Source organism: Platichthys flesus, chromosome 8 (genome assembly GCF_949316205.1).
Source record: "Platichthys flesus chromosome 8, fPlaFle2.1, whole genome shotgun sequence".
Classification (NCBI taxonomy): Eukaryota; Metazoa; Chordata; class Actinopteri; order Pleuronectiformes; family Pleuronectidae; genus Platichthys; species Platichthys flesus.
Window position 1 is genome coordinate 14,413,467 of NC_084952.1, and position 21,997 is coordinate 14,435,463.

The following is a 21,997-nucleotide window of genomic DNA, read 5'->3' on the forward strand; positions in this document are numbered from 1 at the left end:
AATATAAACATTATATTAGTTGATGGTAATGAGAAAAGATGGGTGCGAACCCGACTGCCCTGGGGTACTCCTGTCCAGTAACTCAAAATGCAGCCTGTTGCATGAACTGTTCATATTTCCTGTGTGTCCTGACCTGGTCCTGACCTGAGTAAAGACGGCATCTCTATGTTTGGGTCCAGGTATTTGTCACCACTTGAGCTAATGAGCTATTGTATTTTGTAAAAACAAATTCATTATTTCATCTCACTTCTCCCATGTTTCCTTTTGTTTCTTCTACTCCCCAATGTTTATAGACATCTTTAAACGTTATTGTTATATCATGTGATCACATATTTTTGTGGGCAAAGAGAACACAAATTACTTTGAAAAATCTCTTAATTTATACAGTAACTACGTTTGATAGTCAGTATGTAGGTAGTCAGAGAGGTCCTGGACACAGGCATATCAGTCTCTTTCTGAACTTATTGAGCAAAGAGTTTTTAATAGAACTTGAAATTTCCTGAAATTATCTATTCCACAGTGAAAATGTTGGACTTTACTTTGAAAAAACTCTTAAACTATACAGTAAAATGTTGTAATAATCAGTATGTAGGTAGTCAGACAGGTTCTGGACACAGGCATATCAGTCTCTCTCTGAACTTATTGAGCAAAGTGTTTTTATAGAACTTTGAAATATCCTGAAATGATCTCTTCCACAGTGAAAATGTTGGACTTTACTTTGAAAAATCTCTTAATCTATACAGTAAAAATCTTTGATATTCAGTATGTAGGTAGTCAGAGAGGTCCTGAACACAGGCATATCAGTCTCACTCTGAACTTATTGAGCAAATATCCAAAAATTAACTGATTTGATTGTACACATGTAGGACTTTACTTTGAAAAATCTCTTAATCTATACAGTAACTATGTTTGATAGTCAGTATGTAGGTAGTCAGAGAGGTCCTGGACACAGGCATATCAGTCTCTTTCTGAACTTACTGAGCAAAGTGTTTCTATTGAACTTGAAATTTCCTGAAATGATCTATTCCACAGTGAAAATGTTGGACTTTACTTAGAAAAATCTCTTAAACTATACAGTAAAATTTTGTAATAGTTAGTATGTAGGTAGTCAGACAGGTTCTGGACACAGGCATATCAGACTCTCTCTGAACTTATTGAGCAAAGTGTTTTTATAGAACTTTGAAATATCCTGAAATGATCTCTTCCACAGTGAAAATGTTGGACTTTACTTTGAAAAATCTCTTAATCTATAGAGTAAAAATGTTTTAATATTCAGCATGTAGAACTGATTTGGTTGTACACATGTTGGACTCTCTTAATCTATACAGTAAATATGTTTGATATTCAGTACATTGATAATTTGAGCGGTCCTGAACAAAGGCATATCAGTCTCTCTCTAGAATTATTGATCAAAGTGTTTTTACAGTACTTTGAAATACCCGGAAATTAGCTACTTGAAGCTAAAAATGTGTGACTTTTATTTTGTAAAATCTCAAAATTTATAGAGTCAAAATGCTATTCATAAAATTGACACGTGAGACGATATATACTTCTTGTGAATATAATCCAATCCATTTCCTTTTCAATTATGCATTTTGTATATGCTCCGTGTCAACAGTTTATTTAGAAAAAACGCTTGAAAAAACATAATAATGTAGTAGGTGTTTTTTTCATTTATTCATTTAGCCACGTATGCATTTTCAGTCTCGACCAACATGTCTGAGAGGAGACTTTACAGGCTCTGTACGTTTTGAGCCTGTAGCTGAAGCCCAAAAGTGAGGACATATATAAGCTAAGAAGTGAAGATATATATTGAACATGTTTTAAAAAACTTTAAATGCAGGTGCCAGTGGTGCTTCAATTAATTTGTCAGCTCACAACCAGATATATTAAAAAAAGAGGCTGCATATGTTTAAATGTGCAGTTGTTGTTGCAGTCGATTTTGAACGATTTCTGATTTGCCTTGATCCAACAGTGTGCTGATCTGTTTCAGAATCAAGCGAGGACGGACAGGTTTCAGATCAAAGTGCCCGACCTTCTTTTCCCACAAGCAGAGGGCTAAGAAGCAGAAGTGGGGGGCGTCCAGCTTGGCCCTGTCTCCATCAGAGGACTGGGATATCCTGCCCCACCACGTCGTCCTGAAGATCTTCCATCATCTGTCCCTCATAGACCGGGCCAGGGCCTCGTCCATGTGTCGCCGATGGAATAAGGTCTTTCACTCCCCCGACCTTTGGAGGAGGTTTGAGTTTGAGCTCAATCAGCCTGCCACCTCCTACCTGCACTCCACGCACCCTGACCTCATTCGGCAGTTCATCAAGAGGCCCGCCCAGCACCTGCAGTACTTCATCTTTAAGGTAAAAGCCTCCCTTGCTGTCGCCCCTTTCCTCTCCCTTTTCCTCTCCTCCATTTTCACAACACGGCTGCTTCAAAATCATTATGTGCCCTCCTTGATCCAACCACTGCTTCACAATCCATCATGACGCATGAGACGTCTTGGCGTTAGCAGACATAACACATCCAGGCTGGAATGATTCTCAGGTAAGGTAAGGACACTGAGGTAAGGTAAGTGTCTTACATTTCTAGGCCACAAGAGGGATACATGTTACTCTAGGTTGTGACCGTCTAATACGAAATGCAGGACAAATACATTTATAAGAAAGAGTGAGTCTATAATGACAGCAGCTCTATTAGGTTTTGTATTATTGTTTATCATATTCAGCATTTGAGTGTGGCATGCCAACATTTGCTTATTATAACTAAACATGACTGAAGCTGATTGTAATGTCGTTGTTGCAGATATGTGGTCAAACAACAAACATGACATGATGATGACGAATGCAGGAAGTGAAAGTATAACATCCTCTGTCCTTGAGCCTCAAAAGGAAAAACTACCAAAAACATATTAACGGAAAGAACAAAAAGAAGCAGCATTACACTAGTAATATACCACAATATACCTCACCAGACTGGCATGTAGCTCAACTTAAGACCTACCTTTCATTTCAATAATTACGATTTTAAATTAAACAAAACTAGTGAACTTGTCTAATTTGTTGAACAGTAAAACTGCCTTTAAATTATCTGTCTGTCTGTCTGCTTCATTTATCACCAAACAACGTCGGGGATTGCACAAACACAGTCAGTACCTGTTTGTCTGATCCTGCGGGCATTGTTGTGCAAGTTCACACCTCTCATGAACTAGTTCATCGTTCAGTTCATGTCATAGTTTTAAAGTGGAAAGTGAGAATGAAAGACTAAGAATCCCTCTTTGCTTTCTCTTGCCATCTGTATATGAGACCGAGCGCTGTTGTGTTGCAGGTATGGCCGGCCCCTTTAAGGAAAGTTTGTAATGTGTGACGTATTGCACCAGGGTATTGTGGGAAAAGACGCTAAAAGTGTGTTTGTATAACGAGAAGTGACGGACCACCTAGAGGTGATGCAAGTGTCGCAAATTATCACTAAAACTTCAAGAAAATATTTTCTACTTTACTACATATATTTGACAGCCTTACTCGAAAGTTACTTTTATATTTTTGGCTTTTAGATACTGGATGATTTACCATACTTTAAAAACCTATTGTTAGAGAATAACCCAGTACTTTCCTAACCTTGTCTTCAGACGCCTTACAAGAATCACAGTCTGCTGTGATGTCCTGAGGCTGCCCCCTGCTGGCTGCTGGGTTCCTCTGCTGCTCTAGCTTGGTTTGTGCAACCAAAGTTGTCCATAAAAGAAAATCTTTCATATCCTTCAAGGGCAATTTGATGTACAACCAGCAATCATCAATTGATGACAGAGAGAGTCATTTTTATTCTTAAATATTGATGAATCTGGTCTAATTTATTTGTAACTTTCCTGGTAATCTCGGAATCCTGGTTGAAACATATGTTCTAAAGACTTCATCTTTTTACGTAATTTTGTGTTTAAAATAGAGGCCTTTGTGCCAAATACCTGTTAATCATATTTTCATGTTGCATTCTTTTTTCTACCATATTGTACAAATGTATTTTAAGAAAAATACGACTAAAACAGGCCTACACAGTGTGTGGTTCTGCACTGTGCAACATGGAATATTAAAACCCAAAAGATTGTATCTATTAATTAAATGTAAAATATGTATAATTTACATTTACATGGTTTTCTATTTATGCTCAGGTCTGCTTCTGTGTAACTGCCATTTTCCATTTACTCTCACTTTTGATCCTCAGTAAAAATGTGGTTGATTCACTTGTGTGTCCTCGTGGCTCAGACGCACTGAAGCCTGGTCTGATGTGTTTTAATGACTTTGTCCCATTTGACCTTTCTGCAGCTCTTAGTTTCCAGCACTAGAGGGCAGCAGTGGTCTTACTGGAGTCAGTGGGACGTTATATAAGCACAGCGGCTGCTGCTTCTTTATAATGAAGTACCAGCATGCCAATGATAGCTCAGCCTTTTTAACAAGTGGATTCGGCTTGTGCACACTCCGTTTCCATAAAAAAAAGCATCAGAGTCTGCAGCTCAGGATCCTTTTTCTTCACATTCTTTTGAATTTACCTTTTTACTTGTCACACACAAACACAAACGTACGCACACAGGCACCTTTGAAGGAAACATTGTTTCTTCATCTATTCCACAAATGTATGAGTTTTACTACCAAACTAATCACAGGCCCAGCCTATAAAAACACATATTTTTTCATTTAGGCAAATTAAATAGAAAAATCTGGGCATCTGCCTCAGTGACAGGATGCATTGCGACTGTTTAGGGTATCTAGGTGAATGGAATACATTAAACCAGCTAAGCATTTTTGTTCTGGGAAAGTGGCACTTTTTTGGTGGGGTGGGTGGCATAACTAATTGGGTTACCACCGTTCTCAGAAAACCCATCAGGAAAGTAACAGGCTTATGTGTTCACTGTGGCAGCTTGTTATGATGAGTGTAAAGAGGAGTGGGCCTGCCTGCTTTTTGTCGAGCAGTTTATTACAAAACGAACGCATCACATTGATCGATGATTTGCCACAAGTTGAAGAATTAGAGGAGTGATTCTTTCTAACTGCATTTATGTAAGACCACCACTCCCAGCACCACAAAAGGAGACATTACACTGGGATGTCTCAACTTATGAGCCAATGCGGATTATTTACAATTTTCTAAATAAATAACCAGGCTGCTGTCCCCTGTCATGATGCCACCACGTCTTTGTTCCTTCTGTGTCCAGGCCTCTGATAGTTTGTGATGACATTCAGTGTAAAATCATCCTCGGTGATATCAGATGCGGTGGGAGACTGGGGATAAATGTCCACAGGGGTCTCCAGGGTGGGAGAGGGTGGGGTAGACAGCCTGGAGCGTTTGACATGCCCTCCGCCCCTGAAGCTCCTCCACTCCTTGATCCACTGGTCCCTTGAGGACGGGTCCAGCCGGTCTAGATGCCTGGCTTGTGTTAGCGGGGAGGGGGCGATAGAGTTCCTCAGCACGTGAAACACGTACCTGGGGGAGAGAGCGTGGTGGTGAGAAAGTAGGCCAGTGAAAAATATGCGGCCCTTTGATGTAAATCAGAGCATTCCCTCTAAATATCAGCACTTTCAGAAGCATCACCAGCCGAGAGGAAGACAGAGCCGTGGTGCAGTCATTCCTGACCTTCACAATTAACATTATTTATTAGAAATCAGCCTCCACTGTCTTTGCACCATAACTATCTCAGAATTGAATGATCTGCATGAGTCAAATGTGTATCCCAAATAAAAATAAAGGGGTGAATAGGTTTAAACGAGCAGCGGGTGCCTCCCGATCTCTCTGACTTATATCCCTAAGATATCCTACAATTCTGATCCTCCATCATCTTTCAGACATATTTCTGATCGCTTTTTCTAAATGACCTTGAGCGGCCTAAATGATTAAATCCTCTGATAGTTAAAAAATGAAAAAGAAAAATGAACTTGTATTAAACAGAGGTCTTCTTTCTTATTCCCTTGAATTCCTTGTAATGACCTCAATGAGCCAAAATTAGTAAAAAGTTTTAGACTAAAAACATTTACTTGTTCAAGCTTCTCGGATGTGGGGATATGCTGTTCTTTTCTAGAAACTGATGAACTGTGCTGCTATTTATTTCCTGGCTTGACACAAGTAGTGATGTTCTGGCAGTCTGGTTACCATTAGGAAACGATATACTACAGCAGCAACATTAAGTGATCTACCACTCTCTCTATATCTGTAACTTGAAGGTTGCTATCTTTTGAAAAAAGATTTTTTTATATTTTACAGTCAAGATTTATGACAGTTTGTTTGTTTAAAAATAAAATCATGATTTGTACACATACCAGAGGAGAAACCTGAGGAGAAAATAAGGAAAACTGGAGGAGCTGTTGCTGCCTATGTATGAGTTTTGGAAAAATTCAGTGCAAACCTCCAATAAGGACCAACATTCCCCTTGTGAAACTACATTTAAATTCACAGATAATCCAGATTTCTATTAGGAACTACACCAGATTACACACACTAATAAATAACAGTCCTCTTAACATTTTCAGAATGTCCATTGGTAATAAAAGATAAAAGATTCATCCAGGAAAAAAACCTGGACTGATCGTACCTGGGCAGCAAAGCCACAACAGTGGTGATGATGCAGACAAGGTAGAACATGGGGTCGGCCATCTGGCTCTGGAGGATCCAGTACGGGTTGGACGGAGGGTTACAGGTGATGCAGATGGCGCTGTAGGCCAGCGTCACGATGAAGTAAGCCGCCACACTGCCCAGCATCACTACCCAATGAACCAGCGTCTGCAGGACAGATGCACCGGGCAGCAATAAGACAAACTCTACCAATAACAGTTCCATCAGTGGTTCTGGTGCTTTTAAAGCCTACAAATGCAGACTGACTGAAAGTATTCAATGAGCGTTTTGGCTCACTGGGGGTTTGTTGTGATCATATCTAGAAAAAGATATCCATCAGGTCAGCACTCACCCAGGTTTTGATCTCTATTGACAGATGCAGCAGGATGGTAAATAGAGAGATTGTGTTCAAAGGAGTTCCAAAGGTAAAAACATCAATGTCTGAGTCCTGGTAAGCCTGAGGGAGAAAAAACATAAACACTTGTTGTCAAACTTTAGACAGAAAACGGAGTAAAATAACTCAGAGGATGCACCGTGGCAGATGCATCAAGTGAAAATGTTTATCTCACCAAGTATGGAATGAAGAAGCAGACCAGACTCTGATAGAAGGCATCGAGGATGGAGATCCAGAAAGTTTTTCGGTTGTAGTCCTGAAAAAAACATACGTATTAGTGTGAAATACAAAACAGTGCAAAAACCAATCAATCAGGGGCATACTGTCATGAACATGTAGCCATTGATCAGGTTTTTACCTCCACCATTACAGGAGGTGTTGTCACGTTTGTCTGTCTGTCTGTCTGTTTGTTTATAAGCAAGACCATAAAAACTATTTGACAGATTTCAAGGGAATTAGCTGGAAAGACGCGGTGTGGGTTAAAAAATATCCTATTAACATTTGGAGCGAAACTGGAACAAGCTTTTATCTCTTTTTTAACATTACAAGATTTTTGGACATTTTCACTGATTCACCACAGGAAAATTCATGATTCTTGATGAAATAAGACATATCAGCCGTGTTGAGGGAGCTGATTTCTATGAGTGTGTGAAATGCATTGCAGCTTGATTGAACTTAAGGGAGCTGTTGGGCCTTGGCAGAGGTATACACGTGTCACTGACCCCTGTACCCTGTCCAGTCCTGTACAGTTCAGGAACACCCATCAGCATCTCTGCAGAGATGTCTTTGTCCATTATCCCGAACATGACGGGCGGTACGGAGGTGAAGAAGAGGTTGAAGAAAATCATCAGCCAGTAGTCGATCATGGCCATGCCGGAGAAGCCGCAGTAGAACTGATACCAGAACAGGAGGTTCACGTAGGCCTGAGGAACACATGGTGTCGCACATGATTAGATGGGAAGTGCGTTTAATCAGACAGCAGAGGGCTCAGATGCACAGAGACAAGACTCACCACATTCTTATAGAAGAAGTAAATGATCATGTTGGCCAGTCGAGTGTGGCTCCAGTGTCCGTGAACCAGGACGAGTTTCTTCAGGTGTTTGAAGCGAGATATAGCGAAGTCGCTTGCCATGACCGCCTGTGCGTGACAAACAGGAGTCATATGAATTGGACAGTGAGAGGAGCGCGGGGGGGGGGGGGGGGGGGCACACACACACAACATCTTCAAAGTCTCAGACCTGCATGCCCTCCTGACCCGATATCCCGATGCCGATATCAGCTGCTTGGATCATGTTGACGTCATTTGCACCATCGCCTGAAGCCGGAGAGAGGGTATCAGTTCAATAACATGTTACTAAAGAAAGTCTTTTAATGTAATTTTGTCACTATTTCACAATTTCATTTTTTTGGCATTTTAATATGAGGTTTATGCAAAACTCCTCAATTAGCCAGAATGGCACTCAGTAGAGGGAATACCTCAAACAAGGCTCAACAGTCCTTAAATCTAATGACACTGCACCAAATTATACACACTCATAGATATCTCTTCCCTAAAAAGCCTTTTGTTTTCATCAATACCCATGAATTATTCCTTGGGAAATAGGTTTAAATGTCAAAGCACCCTAGTGTGGCAAAGTTAAAGAAAGTGAAAAAAAAAATATTCAACATCCAGCAGGGTATAATAGAATTTGGTTGAAACTTGGCCTAAAGCAGCTGGTTCATGAATCATATCATCCTCCTAGCTAGCTTTTCCAGGACTATGAGCTCAACACAAGTTTCTCACCGACAGCGAGTGTCATGACCTTGAGCTTCTCCCGCACCAGCTTCACCACGCTGCTCTTCTGCAAGGGCGTGACTCGGCAGCAGAGCACGGAGCGGCAGCGCTTCGCCAGGTCCACGAAGCGGTCCTGCAGGTCCAAGGACAGGACCATGGCCAGGGTGCGTCCATCGATCACCAGAGAGATGTCTGGGGTCGTGTCCACGTTGCGAGGGTCTTCCCCGTACCGCCTCACCTCCTCCAGAGTACTGTCCAGGATGGATGTACAAATGAGCTGGAAAACAACATCTACATCATCATTTTCAAGAAGCTTTTAAATGTATAGTTTTGCTGGTTTTATTGGGTGTTTCACCTGGGTTTCTTCTTCCTCCGCAGATTGTGGAGCTTGCTGGTAAAAGACATCACTTATGATGTGGAGTCATGTTCATAATGTCTGAGTGTAGGCAGTCGCCAGGCTCTGGTCCCTTCACACTCATCGCTGTTGTCTGTAAATAACTCCTGCCTCTCAGCCAAAAGGAAAAACTAACAAGATTTGAAAAATGGGTCGCATCCTGTTTTTATCCATCTGATCTTTCTAATGCCGACAAAATTTCATTAGGTGTGGTTGGGTGATAATGGTGGGAGTGCAGCCCTCAGGTGGTCGTGGAGTTACGGTGGTTAAAAAAAATGTCATTACCAATATCCCTCCATTCTGGATTGTGAGAGAAGGGGTATTTCCTCTGAGGGTTGAATATTAGACTGGCAATTAGATATGAAAGCGTGAGGCATTGTGTGGAGGGAAGCCGGCTCCATTCATCATCAATGACTGGTCCCGTCTGAGAGGAGCGCAGTGGCCCCTTTGTTCCAGAAAAATCCCCCTGTATCCATTAGAGCTGGGTAATTTGTGGTCTATTTGAGGCCGGGGATGATTAGACATGGTCAGGTTGTTATGAGGGGCTCATTCCTGTGCGACCAGGTCTTTAATGACCTCAGAGAAGCCATGGGACCCCCCCCCCCTCCCCCCCACACCTGACACCTTATCTCTCTCCGATCCAAATGTGAGGCTTTGACCTTTAAGTTAAAGTGGTCAAAAAGATGTGGCCACTTAAAGTGAAAGGAGACGAGCTCCGAGTTAAAGCCTCTTGAGCTTGCTGCTTGGGGCTGTATGTGATATATAAATCACGTCCTAGTTTATCGTCTTTAAAAAGGCTGCATTTGTGTTTCTTGTTTCCCTTGATTTGCTAAATTCAGGCATAAACATTGGATTCAAATGAGTCAACCAACTGATTTGTCAAACGAGAGACAAAAACAACTATTTGGATGATCAATAATGGTTTCAGTAGATTTTTTTGCAAAATATCTAACAGTAATCATTGCAGCTTCTATACAAAGTGATAATTTATTAAATCTTACATTCCTAAACTATTACTACTACAAAGTGGGAACTGTTGGGTTTCTCTGCAATTTTGAGCACTTGACCGTAAAGTGCCTTGAGATCATGTTTATTATGATTTGGCGCCATTCACGTAAAATATAATTAAATTGAAGTGACTATGTTTGTTAATTTTATTGGTATTGATTTTGACTGTTGAAGAAAAAGTTATGTAAAGACATAATTTAAGGTTACATTATTTATCCCCCAAAATTTACTAAAAAAACAATTTCCTCTTTTTACTCTTAAATACAGTTTGGCATAACAAGTTGTATTTTATGTTTGATTACTGAGACTAACTTTGATTGTAAGAAATATGTCAGAGAGACACATTTATCATTGGTTGGGAGCAGCAGCTCTGAATCCACCAGTCAACCTTCAGTGAGGCAGACAGCGGCCTCCTCACCTTGTTTTTGCAGCTCATGTTAATCACCAGGTCCTCCTCTTCCAGCAGCCTGCAGGCATAGCTGATGTTGACAGCTGTCTCCGGCTTGTCACCGGTCAGCACCCACACCTGGATCCCTGCCTCCCGCAGCGCCACGATGGTGTCTGGGACATTCTCCTGGAGACGGTCCTCGATGCCCGTCGCCCCTACAGGAGGACATATGTCCAAAGTTACCCACTGTGCTCATCACACAAACATGCAGCATGTGTTCACGTGTTCCTTGAATTAATGAATGATGTGTGTTACCCAGCAGGGAGAGGTTGGTCTCCAGCTGCACAGCAGTTTCCATGAGGAGCTCCTCTCTGTTTTCTATAGCAGCCTGAGCTCTCTGTCTGTTCAGCGACCAGCTCTCATACACTTTGTCACTCACAACCTGCAGCACACACAGAGAAAACGCTAAACAGAGCTCGAGTCGTATAAGAGCACGATGCTGGTGCATATAACGTATCTGATTATGCACCTTCTTTGTGATGCAAAGTGTCCGCAGCCCTTCTTTAGCGTAGCAGTCAAGGTGATGCTGAGTATCAGCTGCTATATTCTTCTGGCTCCCACTGAGGTGCTCTGGAAGTAATAAGACAGGTGTATTTATATAGTTTCATTTTGAGTTAGGAAGTGACCCAGGGAGTCACCGTGTTGGCTAATGCATGTGAAAAATGTAATGAAATTGTGTGAATATGCTTCCACTGGCACACACCTGCGTATGGTGTGCTGAGCAGCTCCATGATGGCATAGTCTGCACCTTTAGTGTACAGCACACACTCTCTGGTGATCGGGTGTCGCACCAACACAGACATTCTCTTCCTGTTGGAGTCAAAGGCCAAGGTGTCCAGCACCTCAAACACCAGGTCCTCCCCAGACGGGAGCCTCACCGTCACACTGTCGGGGGTGCGGGCCAACAGAATGAAGCCATAGGCATTGGCCGCGTACACCAGGGCGGCCTCATCCGGACTCTCCGCCTCGTAGCTGAGATTATCTGAGGTTGCACGGGGCGAACGTGTTTTTTTTTTGTCATCAGTGTTTTCAGTCGTCTCCATCTTTAAAGGCGGATTAATATCCTCCTCTTCAACGTAGTCCTCTGAGAGGGAACGCTTCTGCATTGGTGTGCGCTGCCCGGAGGTGAAAATGTGACAGAAAGAGCCAGCTCTTTTCACCAGGCTGGACAAAGTGTCCAGAGGGTTGTTTGTGTGTCTGTGGTGTGGGAGCCAACTCTTCTGAAACCAGGAATATTTATGTCAAGTGATTATTTTGACCTACATACGAACATATGAAAACACAATAGACCTCTCAAAAACAACGGTGTCATCTATTTTCCACTCTTTAATTTCAACCTCAAGGGAAACGCACTGATTTCTCCGATCTGCCAGACCTCAGATCAGCACAGTCAGGAGAAACCATTAATACTGGGGCTAATTTAGTGACGACTCGTAACATTTACAACACAGGCTTTAAAGATGATGGATATTTGTGCCAACCACTGATCATAGAGGAGCCAAATCGTTTAAGTTTAAGTTTGCACATTGAGAATTTCGATAGAACAAATCCTTCGTCCATCTTCTCGTTCCTGACTCCACACTTCATCTGTTCATCCCGTCCACAGTCACAGCAAACTGAGCCCTCACCCTCTGTCTGGAAGCTGTTGCCATGGAAACCACCACAGTGTTGCAAATGGCGAGAGCCAGGAAGAAGTCCAGGTAGGGATCTGTCAGCCGCCTGCCGCTGCACTCTGCCCCGCTAATCTGCTGAAGCAGCTTCCTGTCTGGAATCACCTCAGTTTCCTGTTGGAGTAGAAAGTTAATCACTTTGTTAATTAAAAGCTCACGCTGATAAACTTGTTCTTGCTTACACTCGGCTCTCACTGATTTGAGGCGACAGGACTGGGAGAAAGTTTTAAGCTTTTAACCTTTTCCTCCGGTTTTGTTTTTGTCCGTGTGCGAGGAAGGATTACAGGAAGCACAGATGGAAGGAAGGGAAAAGAAAAGAGGACGTTTTCATCCACAGAACGTTTCTGCTCGGTTAGAGACACAGCATGAGGAGACCTAAAGATGGACCCTGTGCTGCCGTCCTCTGTCTCAGTTTGTTTTTCCAGGTCTTTGGGGACAAAAATAGCCACAGAGCTACTGTACCTGTGTACTAACAATGACTAATCTATAGTGCACGTTTACAGTTAATGTGATGTCAGTGCTTTGTGCCAAATGGTGCCCAGCAGGACCATATGTCCCGTCACAGACGCGGGCAGCTTTGAGCCAAAATGGATGTGTGCATCACAGACACCTAGCAGCTCGTCCATCTGCAGTGGGCACTGGGACCAGGAGGCCTTCTGACACAAGGAGGGGAGACATTTGGGTAAACAAGTGGCAGCTTGACGTCCTTTAAGTGTGGAGACAGACATGAAATAATACGTGTATGGAGGGGGCTCTTAGTTTTAAACTGGACTAGGACAGTTAGATTTGTTTAAATATCAGATTTAATACATTTGTATATATGCTGCTAATTACGCAATTAGTGGAGACAGTTTGAAGGGAAGGAACAGAACCAATATTCCATCTGACGGGACTACATCTTGGTTAAGCTATAAGGGAAATCTATGATAAATGATTTAGCCTATACAAAATTTTTTGTTATTTTCTATATTTAAATATTTTCTGTCAGCTTTGTGATCAACTAGCAATCTGTCTAGTTGGTCTCCCAAGGGCCCAGTCACAGATACACAGATGCAGGCGAATGTTGCGGGTCATCAAAGTTGAATGTGAAGCCAAAGAAAACCCAAGTTTTACAAACATTTTATAAACTGTGAGACTGATGAGAGCCCCGAGCACTGCTTCTCAAGACCACAGAAAGGTATCACAACATAAAGGTGTGGAGGAAAGAATCTGCCTCTTCTTCCCTTCCTGAGCGATCATCTTACCAGCGGACTACTGAAGGCCACGTCTCCCTGGGCATTTCCTAAGACCCTGCCCTTGTGTCTGCTGCAGGGTGGATGTTGTTTGTCTTTGGGGTTGGTGTCCTCAGGATCCAGGGACCATCCAGTGCGTGAGGGTTGTGGCCGCTGGTTGAAGATGACCTCCTCCTCTGACTCCGCCTCATCAAGGACAGTCAGACGGATGGCTGCAGAAATCCCCCAAACCATGTTGTTAAATACAATAGGATACACTGTCTGTGTCCCATATGTCAGGTTATGTTCAAATGTGGAAACCTCGGATCTGCACCAAAGTACACACACTCATAAATATATGTCCCTGAAACATGCCTGATTTTTCTAAATTAATCTATAGAAAAAGGAAAAGCTCTTTTTTCAAAATAAGATGTCTTGATTTTAAATTTTACCGTTCTCTTTGTGTGGGTACTCGGTGCCCATAATGGAACATCGGCGAAACACCATCTTGTTTTCAGTGAGGGTGCCAGTCTTGTCTGAGAAGATGTATTCAATCTGTCCCAGGTCCTCTGTGATGTTCAGGGCCTTACACTGCATGCGACTGTCGGTCTCCTCATCGTACAGATCAACATCATTGGTGATGAGGTAAACCTGAACGATCTTTACCAGCTCGATGGACACGTACAGGGAGATGGGTATCAAGATCTGGAGAGGAGAGGAGAGGAGAGGAGAGGAGAGGAGAGGAGAGGAGAGGAGAGGAGAGGAGAGGAGAGGAGAGGAGAGGAGAGGAGAGGAGAGGAGAGGAGAGGAGAGGAGAGGAGAGGAGAGGAGATGAGAGGAGAGACGGAGGATAACAAATGCAAAAGACAAAGGTGAAAGATGAGAGAAAGGAAGTATGTCGTGGAAATGTGAAGAGAAGAGATTGCAAGGTGCGATACAAAAAAAAGAGAATGAAGCGGAAAAAAGAAGATGGATGAGAAAAGAGGGGGAAGTAATGGAGACAGGAGCAGAGAGGGGGGTAATTTAAGGATTTTTTCCTATTAATAAAAACACACTGCCTTTAGTCCTGATTACTCTGTGACACACAGTCAGACTCCTCCACCTGCAGCAGGATGATCATGGTGAAGAACATGTAGAAGCCGGACAGAGCAGGACTGTCCAGGTGACCCGTGCTTTGGGGGACCAGGTAAGGGGGCACAGTGGGCAGAGCCTGCAGCCATAAGAAGTGACCTGCATGTGGGAGGACAGAGGGATTAATCACAGCGTGCGACTCGCATGGGGGAGAGCTATTTTTGGCGCCACACCTTCCCCTGTCTCCTCCCTGAGTTTGGGCCTGTGGCCAAAGGGCCTGAGTTTTTTTCTGGTTTGAAAATTAAACATCCCCTCATAGATGTGAAAGCATTAATCATGAACCAGTCAGCAAGGTGGTTTTATAGTTAAGTTATGCACTTCATCACTGACCTACTGCCCCGATGATACACATGACGAGGAGGAGAATGACGCAGAAGATGACGTCTGTGTTCAGCTTCCGCTCTAGTTTGCTGCGCTTGTACCTCGGCCCGTTGTTGTTGAGCATGGACTTGGTTTCGTGTCCTAAAGGTGAGTTCAGAAGGTGTTGATTCACTTACCAGCAGGCATGTAACATGCTCAGTGAACACAGAAGGAAATGATTTTCAATTTATCTTCAAACATGGCAAAAGAGCAGAGCAGTGGCTACGATTACAGACACTAAGGTCTGTCCTCTGTAACGTTCATGCAGATCTGATGGTTTCATGCTAGTTACACGCTTGGTTGGTCCTGTCTTGCATGCTCCCCAGAGGATGAATCCTTGTGACTTTATCGATTCTCTTACTTTTTGTCATATAACTCCAGCAGCTCAAAGTTGAAATGAAATGAAATAAATAACTGTATCTCAACATGACCCGGAATGACCGGCACAAAATTTGTGGAGTCATGTTCCCAGCAGGATGAATCATTATGACTCTAGCCGTTACTTATCATCACAGAACTCTTGCAGCTCAAAGTTGAAATGAAATGGAATGAATGGCCATGTCTTGACATTACTGGGATGAACTGGCAAAATATGTATGCAGTCATGGTCCCCAGGGGATGAATCCTAGTGACTTTAGTGATCATTAAAGTCTTTGTCTAATTTCTCCAGCAGCTTAAAGTTTACATGTATCTAATGACTGACTGTATCTCAACATTACGAGGAGGGACTGGCACAAAACTTGTGTAGTCGTAGTTCCCAGAGGATGAGTCATAGTAATCCAAGTAATTGGGGATCATATAGCTTGTACCTAGTTTCATTGACAGGTCAAAAGTCCAGTTTGCCCAACACTTTGTTTATGACTTAAAACCTGCAAAACGAATGACATAACCATCAGCCTGAGTTGCACACTGTGTGACTCATAGAGCTGCTAGCAAGGCCCAAGTAAGCCTTGTTTGACATGACAGGACTGAATTAGTAAAAACACAAAATATTAGATTTTTTTTAAACATTGGTTTTAGTGAATCTCGGGTTGGGTTTAGGGTTGTGTTAAGGAAACTTTGATTCATGACGTCAGCCCACGCAGGCTATGGCCGTGAACAAAAACAAAGCTCAAGGTTACAGCGGCTGAAAAGTAAAGAATATACCTGCATACACCACAAAGCCCACAGCATGGTCCGTGTTTCTCACTGTGCAGCCTCGAAGCAGCAGACTCTCCAGTCCAGCGCCCACCTTCTCTTTATCAGGGTTCTCTCTGCAGCAAGAGAAAGTGAGAAACCTCCTTTGTACTGTCAGATCGTGTTAGATATTCATTACTTCTTATATATACACCCCATTAGCAATTCTCCTGCTTTACGGCCATGCCTGGACAGCATGGGTAGACCATCTGTAAGGCCTGTGGAGCCTGAGGAAATCGATTAAAGTCTATTACAGCCACAATAATGCCTCTGGTAGCATCAGAAAGTGCATCGAGTGGGTTGGAATTAGTTTTGCTCGGCTGCTCTGAAAGGCTCAAAGAAACTGTTTGGGGGTCGGCGTGATCTGTGTATTTGATACTCACACATAACACTTGAAATGATTCAGATTGATGTTGGGCCTCTCGCACACTACGATGCTGTTGAAGCTTTCAGGTTCAAACTCAGGATCCTGGGAAGTGAGAAGATGAAGTCACCACAGGACAGACAGAACGTTTTGTAAATGTAACGTAACCTGAATTGCAAGAATGACATAATGATTATTTCATGCAAGAATGACAGCTGTGGTCTACATTACATCCCAGTGCATTTCATTTAGCTGATGCTTTTATCCAAAGCGACTTACTATAAGTGCATTCAACCATGAGGGTACAAACCCAGAACAACAAGAAGCTACAAAAGTACAATTTTCTTCTAGGAAGCCTAGAAACTACAAAGTGCTATAGATAAGTGCCATCTTAGTGCTTCTAAATCGCTACTTCTTAAAATATTCATTGTCAGGACACATAGGAATGTTCTCTGTGTGTTACAGCTGAATTCAACATATAAAAAAAGAACTGCAGTTATAGTAAGTCATATTAGGTGCATGTCACAGTTGCTTCTAATGTGTGTTAAATGCCGTAAGAAGGCGGGGTAAAGGTGAGGTGGCTGAGAATGAGAAAAGAGAATGTGAGGAAAGAAGAAATGAAAGCAAGTTGTGGTAAATATGCCTCACTGAGATGCAGAGGCCAGGCACCACCCTCCTCTGCTTCAGGTTGGTCTCTCCATCCAGGTTGGCCGTCTCTATGAGACAAACGCCATTGGGGTCCGCCGTGTGCAGGAGCAGGAGGTCCGCTGGGACGATCTCGTTGCAGACAATCTTCACAAAATCTCCCACTCGTAGATCCTTCCAACGCCTTTCCATGAACTCTTTTTCTCTCCTGAGTTCAGAGGTGTCAGATAACAACAGTCATTACAGGCAGTATTTTCCAAAGAGCATGGCTATTTTCGAATTCATTAACTACAATATCAGCATTATTGGTTTATTTGGTCTGTGTTTGTGCACTTACAACTCATACACAACTCAGATGCAATAGTTTAAATAAAATCTCAAAACAGTCCACATCCCCCCCCTGTTCTTAAATCTTTACACTGGCTGCCAGGGAGCCACAGGACAGACATGATTATACAAAACAACCCTGTGAGACCCCTGAGATCCCTGGGGAGTGGTCTGCTCCTGTTGCGCAGGGTCAAATCTACACATGGAGAAGAAGTGCATTTACAAAACTATTTTACAAGGTCATACCAGCATTGGAACTGGACCCTGGTTCAATGTATTTTAGTTTATTTTCATTTTGTTATTCATTAAGTTCATTTATTTTTCTCCATCAATAAACTTTAAATTTAAATAAACTTAAAATTTGCACACAGACTTTTCTTTTTAACACCTCCTCTAATCTCTTTACTTATTATCCCCGCTCTTTAAAATCTCTTTTATTTAGCTTGAGAATTGTTTTAAAATCAGCTTTTTCATTTTAAATGGATTTATTTTTCAAAGTTGTCTTTAATGTCTGTGTGCAGAATCTTGAATCTACCTCTGTGTATGAGATGTGCATTATAATTAAAACTGCCCTGCCTTTATGCGGTCAAGTGAAATATTAAAAGAATTTCACAGCACTTAAGTCAGGAGATAAATCAATCGATGAAACGAAAATATCCGTGCTTCAGCTGTGGTTTGAGTTTTACGGCGAGGTAACCTTGACAGGAACATACGGTTCCAGAGTCGGACACAGGGTTTCTGGTTTGAACTTGTACATCAAGCTGGATCACCAGCCGTGACAGAGAGCTGCAGGTATGCTGCCCTGCATGTAGGACCTGATTAATAGGTGGCGGCCAAGTAACACCACACCTCGCCTCAAGCAATGCAGCAACTGGGTGTGTGTGTATTTTTAGTGCATTCTATTTTTGCACTAAATTTAGATTATTTACGTGGCAGCTTGTACAAATAATCTCTCTGCTGACAAGAGAGCGACATTTCTCAAAAGTGTGTGGTGTGTTTTTACTTCACAGACTCAGTTACGCCCCAGACACGACCAGAACATTTCTACATTTCTATCTTTTTTAAAGGAGCACACTTGTTTGTTTCCCTGGCTGAGATTTAAATTGATTCCACTCACATCTCTGTATAATTCAATTGAAGCTAAAGCCAAAAGCTGATTAGCTTAGCACAAAGACTGGGAACGGACGGAAACAGCTAGCCTGTTTAGCTCCTCTAAACCTCCATGTTGTTACACGTTCACATTTGATCCGGTTAGTTTTTGTTTCACATAGCAATTGAGGGAGCAGACCAAATACTTTTATATGACATGCGTATGTACAGTCGTCATCACCTACCTGGGCTGCGTCTACCCATACTTGACAGTGAATGGTTTGTAGATGGGCGAGTGTTTGATGCCCGAGTGTTGACAGATTGGTATTCGCAGACTATTCGCTAAAGAGTTCTCACGCACTTAATGACCTAATAATGGTTCATTTTGATCCAGACTGAGACCCACTGTTATGGTCACACTAAACTTTGGTCTGTTGGTTCAGGCCGTGGTCCGAGGCACCTTTCAACTGCTATTTTGGTTTCGGAATAAAGTGAAAAGTCTGAATGTGTCGATGAAACAAGGTAGGATTGAAAGTAACATAGTGAACATAATCCCCAATTAATGGTGAATTGTCATTTACACCATCACATTTTGATATAGATTAAACAAATGGGATAGCATGTGTTAATTAACAAGCTTAAGAGGTGCTGATGGATCGATTTGGTTTGCATTTGACGGCCATGCTAGTTGTTTCAACAGCTGTTTAGTCTCTGCTATGCTAATCTAACTAGCTGCTGGTTGTAGCTTCTTATGCATAGATATGAGACAGCTGTTATTTTTTTCATCTCAACTCTTTGCAGGGAAAGTGAATGAATGTCTTTCCTTGAGTCTCACATGCATTGGAAAGCGATATCTCTCTTTGTCTAATCATCCAACTGCCCCATCAGATATTCATATTTTGTATATTAAGTTGATATAAAGTGATGATGGATAAACAGATCCTTCCTAATGGACCTTTTAAACCTGACAATATGTAGAATTTCCATACAAAACACGGAGATAAAGTGACATGCCACATATATAACATGCAACGTCACATTCGTACATGGTGGAGGCGAAACAACCTTTGAGGACGACAGACAGGAGCAGTTTGTTTGTGAGATGTGGTGAGTGGTTTTAATGCTCTGCGGTAAACGCACAGTAAAACTGACATTGACATACAACAGCATGATTAACAGCTGGCATGCTCCGTGTTCAGCGCGCTTGAGCTCAGCTGGATTGACAAGAGCTTGAGATTGAGACGAGATGGATACGATGACCCTGAAGATATGGCCCGTCATGCTCAACCACCCTTCACACCTCTGTTTAAACACATGTGGGTGGTCGGTGGTGAGAAATGTACGTGTGCATTGAATGACTTAGAGTTAAATCCCTCTCTTCTGACTGCATTCCACGTGAGCTTGAACGAGAATGTGGGGAAAACCCAAAATGTATTCTCGAGCCTCCTCTTGAAACATTTGTATACTTCAAAGAAATCCCAGCCAATCGATTTTGCTCTAATCTTTACAAGCCCAAAATGAAGCTTTAGCATGCCCACCCAGCGGTCGGGCCACGAGAGAGACGACGAGTGCACGCTCATGACTCAACTGCTGTTTATCTGATTGCGCGAGGCAGAGACGAGCAGTGTCCGCTAACAGGCCCCGGAGGGACTGACGTGTTCTCTGAAGTGTCCAAAGCTGCGTCTGGAGTCTGCACTTCAGGCCACCTGGACCCTATCACCACAAACACACTCACACATAAACACACACATACGAGATGCAGGCTTTTCTCGCCCTGAGCTGAGGCTGCACTTCCCAGCATCCCTGCTGTTGACCCTCGGTGGGTACTTTATTTGACAGGAAGCAGCTGCTGGTTGATGATGCTGCAGCCTGCCAGAGTTTGGATCTGTGACGAGACATCATCATAGGTGTCTCCGTCACATCATATTCAGAAAAAACACGAAATCCCCTCCCTTCTATCTCATCTTCAAAATCCCCGCAGTGAAAGGGTTGGAAATGACACTGTTCACCCTCCGTTGTGAATTATTCATTTTTCACCAGTAATTCAAAAATAGAGAACCGTTAACCTTTCTGTCTTTACTGATGTAACACCCAGATGAGGGATTCATCAAACGTGCACAATGCGATGGTGAGAGATATTGTTGTGCAGCTCTTCAAAAGAGGAATAATCTCCCACACATTTTTTATTTCTAAGTCAAAAATTCCCACGGGTGCTGGAATGCAGAGGAGGTAAAACACACACAGCCGTGCAGGAGCTCCACACTCGCACAGACATCAACACGCTCGCTGATAAGAATCACAAACACAGATGTGGAGGTGCTGTCAATGCACCAACAGCTCTTCCTCTCGTCACATCATGTGGCAGCGCACACTATATTCGGTGCGTGGCCTCCTTTGAGTCGTTTACCTGCTGTAGATGAAGCACGGTGTGTTGTTGAGCTTCCTGTCTGACTTGTACCTCCTGAAGTCCTCCCAGGCGTCCTTCAAAGCCGTCAGAGACAGAATGACACAGATTGGAATAAGCGCTACCTCGGGCTGGAACGCGTTCACCACGGGGACAAAGTTCAGAATAGCTAGGCCCACGAAGTAGAGGTTGGCCAGACGGTGAAATTGCTCAAACAGGTTCATGGGGATGAAGAGGAGCAGGGTGTATTTGGTGGTCTTGATGGCGTTGCCGAGAAAGTAGCGGTTGGGCTGCTTCGCCTCCTCTAGTCCCTCGAAAGGCAGATTGGACACCAAGTTGCGGAGGTCTTTCTCCCGTGCCCTCTGACCTCTCAACGCATCCCTGACCACAGCCAGGGGGCTCCTCCACGTCATGGCTGCTCCGTCTATTCTGCCTCCTCTCACCAACTTCTCCTTCCCATCCTCTCAATAACAACAGCAGCTCAAAGAGACTCTCCTCGGGTTCAACCGCTTCCTCAGTGCTTCCACTTCTGTGTGACAGTGTGAGGCCCAATGCCAGGTTAAAACCGCACACCAAGCCCTAGTCTGAGTCCGCCCCTTGCATTGACAGGTATGTTTGCATTCCTTCCATGAAGCTGCTGCTGGCCCGTGCAGGAGGCAAATAATGGCAGCTAATTACACTCGCCTATTAGCTGTGAGTTCTGGAGTGACTCAATTTGACTGTCAATAATCTCATTGAACCAGTAACACGATTTCAAATTTTAATATAATTGCTGAATAATAAATTGAATAATTGGATGTGGTGCATGAAATTACATACAAAAAATGTGCTGATACAGTGTTAAAAATGACAGCGCTCAAATGAGTTGATAATCCAATAGTTACAGCTGATAATGGGGCAGTCGGTCATGAGGAGATCTGAACTGACAACACACCACAGAGGAGAACTGAGGGTGAATGAACACAGCAGAGGGACCTCAGAGAATACAGTCCACAATGTTGATAGATAAGGAAGAGA

At 42.9% G+C, this 21,997-nt stretch overlaps 1 protein-coding gene across 2 annotated transcripts; it reads right to left on the minus strand.

The window, feature by feature from the left end:
• Positions 1 to 3,969: 3,969 nt before the first annotated feature.
• On the minus strand, positions 3,970 to 21,490 carry atp10b (ATPase phospholipid transporting 10B). 2 transcript variants are annotated; one of them, XM_062394529.1, is made up of 21 exons: positions 20,984 to 21,490; positions 17,164 to 17,368; positions 16,535 to 16,620; positions 16,122 to 16,228; positions 14,946 to 15,077; positions 14,587 to 14,714; positions 13,937 to 14,189; positions 13,518 to 13,717; positions 12,232 to 12,387; positions 11,307 to 11,820; positions 11,073 to 11,173; positions 10,859 to 10,985; positions 10,574 to 10,758; positions 8,763 to 9,030; positions 8,218 to 8,294; positions 7,992 to 8,117; positions 7,702 to 7,902; positions 7,155 to 7,235; positions 6,938 to 7,042; positions 6,566 to 6,753; positions 3,970 to 5,463 (listed from the first exon to the last, which is right to left on the minus strand). In XM_062394529.1, exons 1-21 carry the CDS (start codon positions 21,391 to 21,393, stop codon positions 5,157 to 5,159), a joined length of 3,957 nt encoding a protein of 1,318 aa, XP_062250513.1. In that variant the 5' UTR covers positions 21,394 to 21,490; the 3' UTR covers positions 3,970 to 5,156. The 2 variants fall into 2 exon arrangements, with proteins under 2 accessions (XP_062250513.1, XP_062250512.1); XM_062394528.1 differs by having other exon boundaries at positions 3,971 to 5,463; positions 11,307 to 11,823.
• Between the last annotated feature and the right edge of the window lie 507 nt (positions 21,491 to 21,997).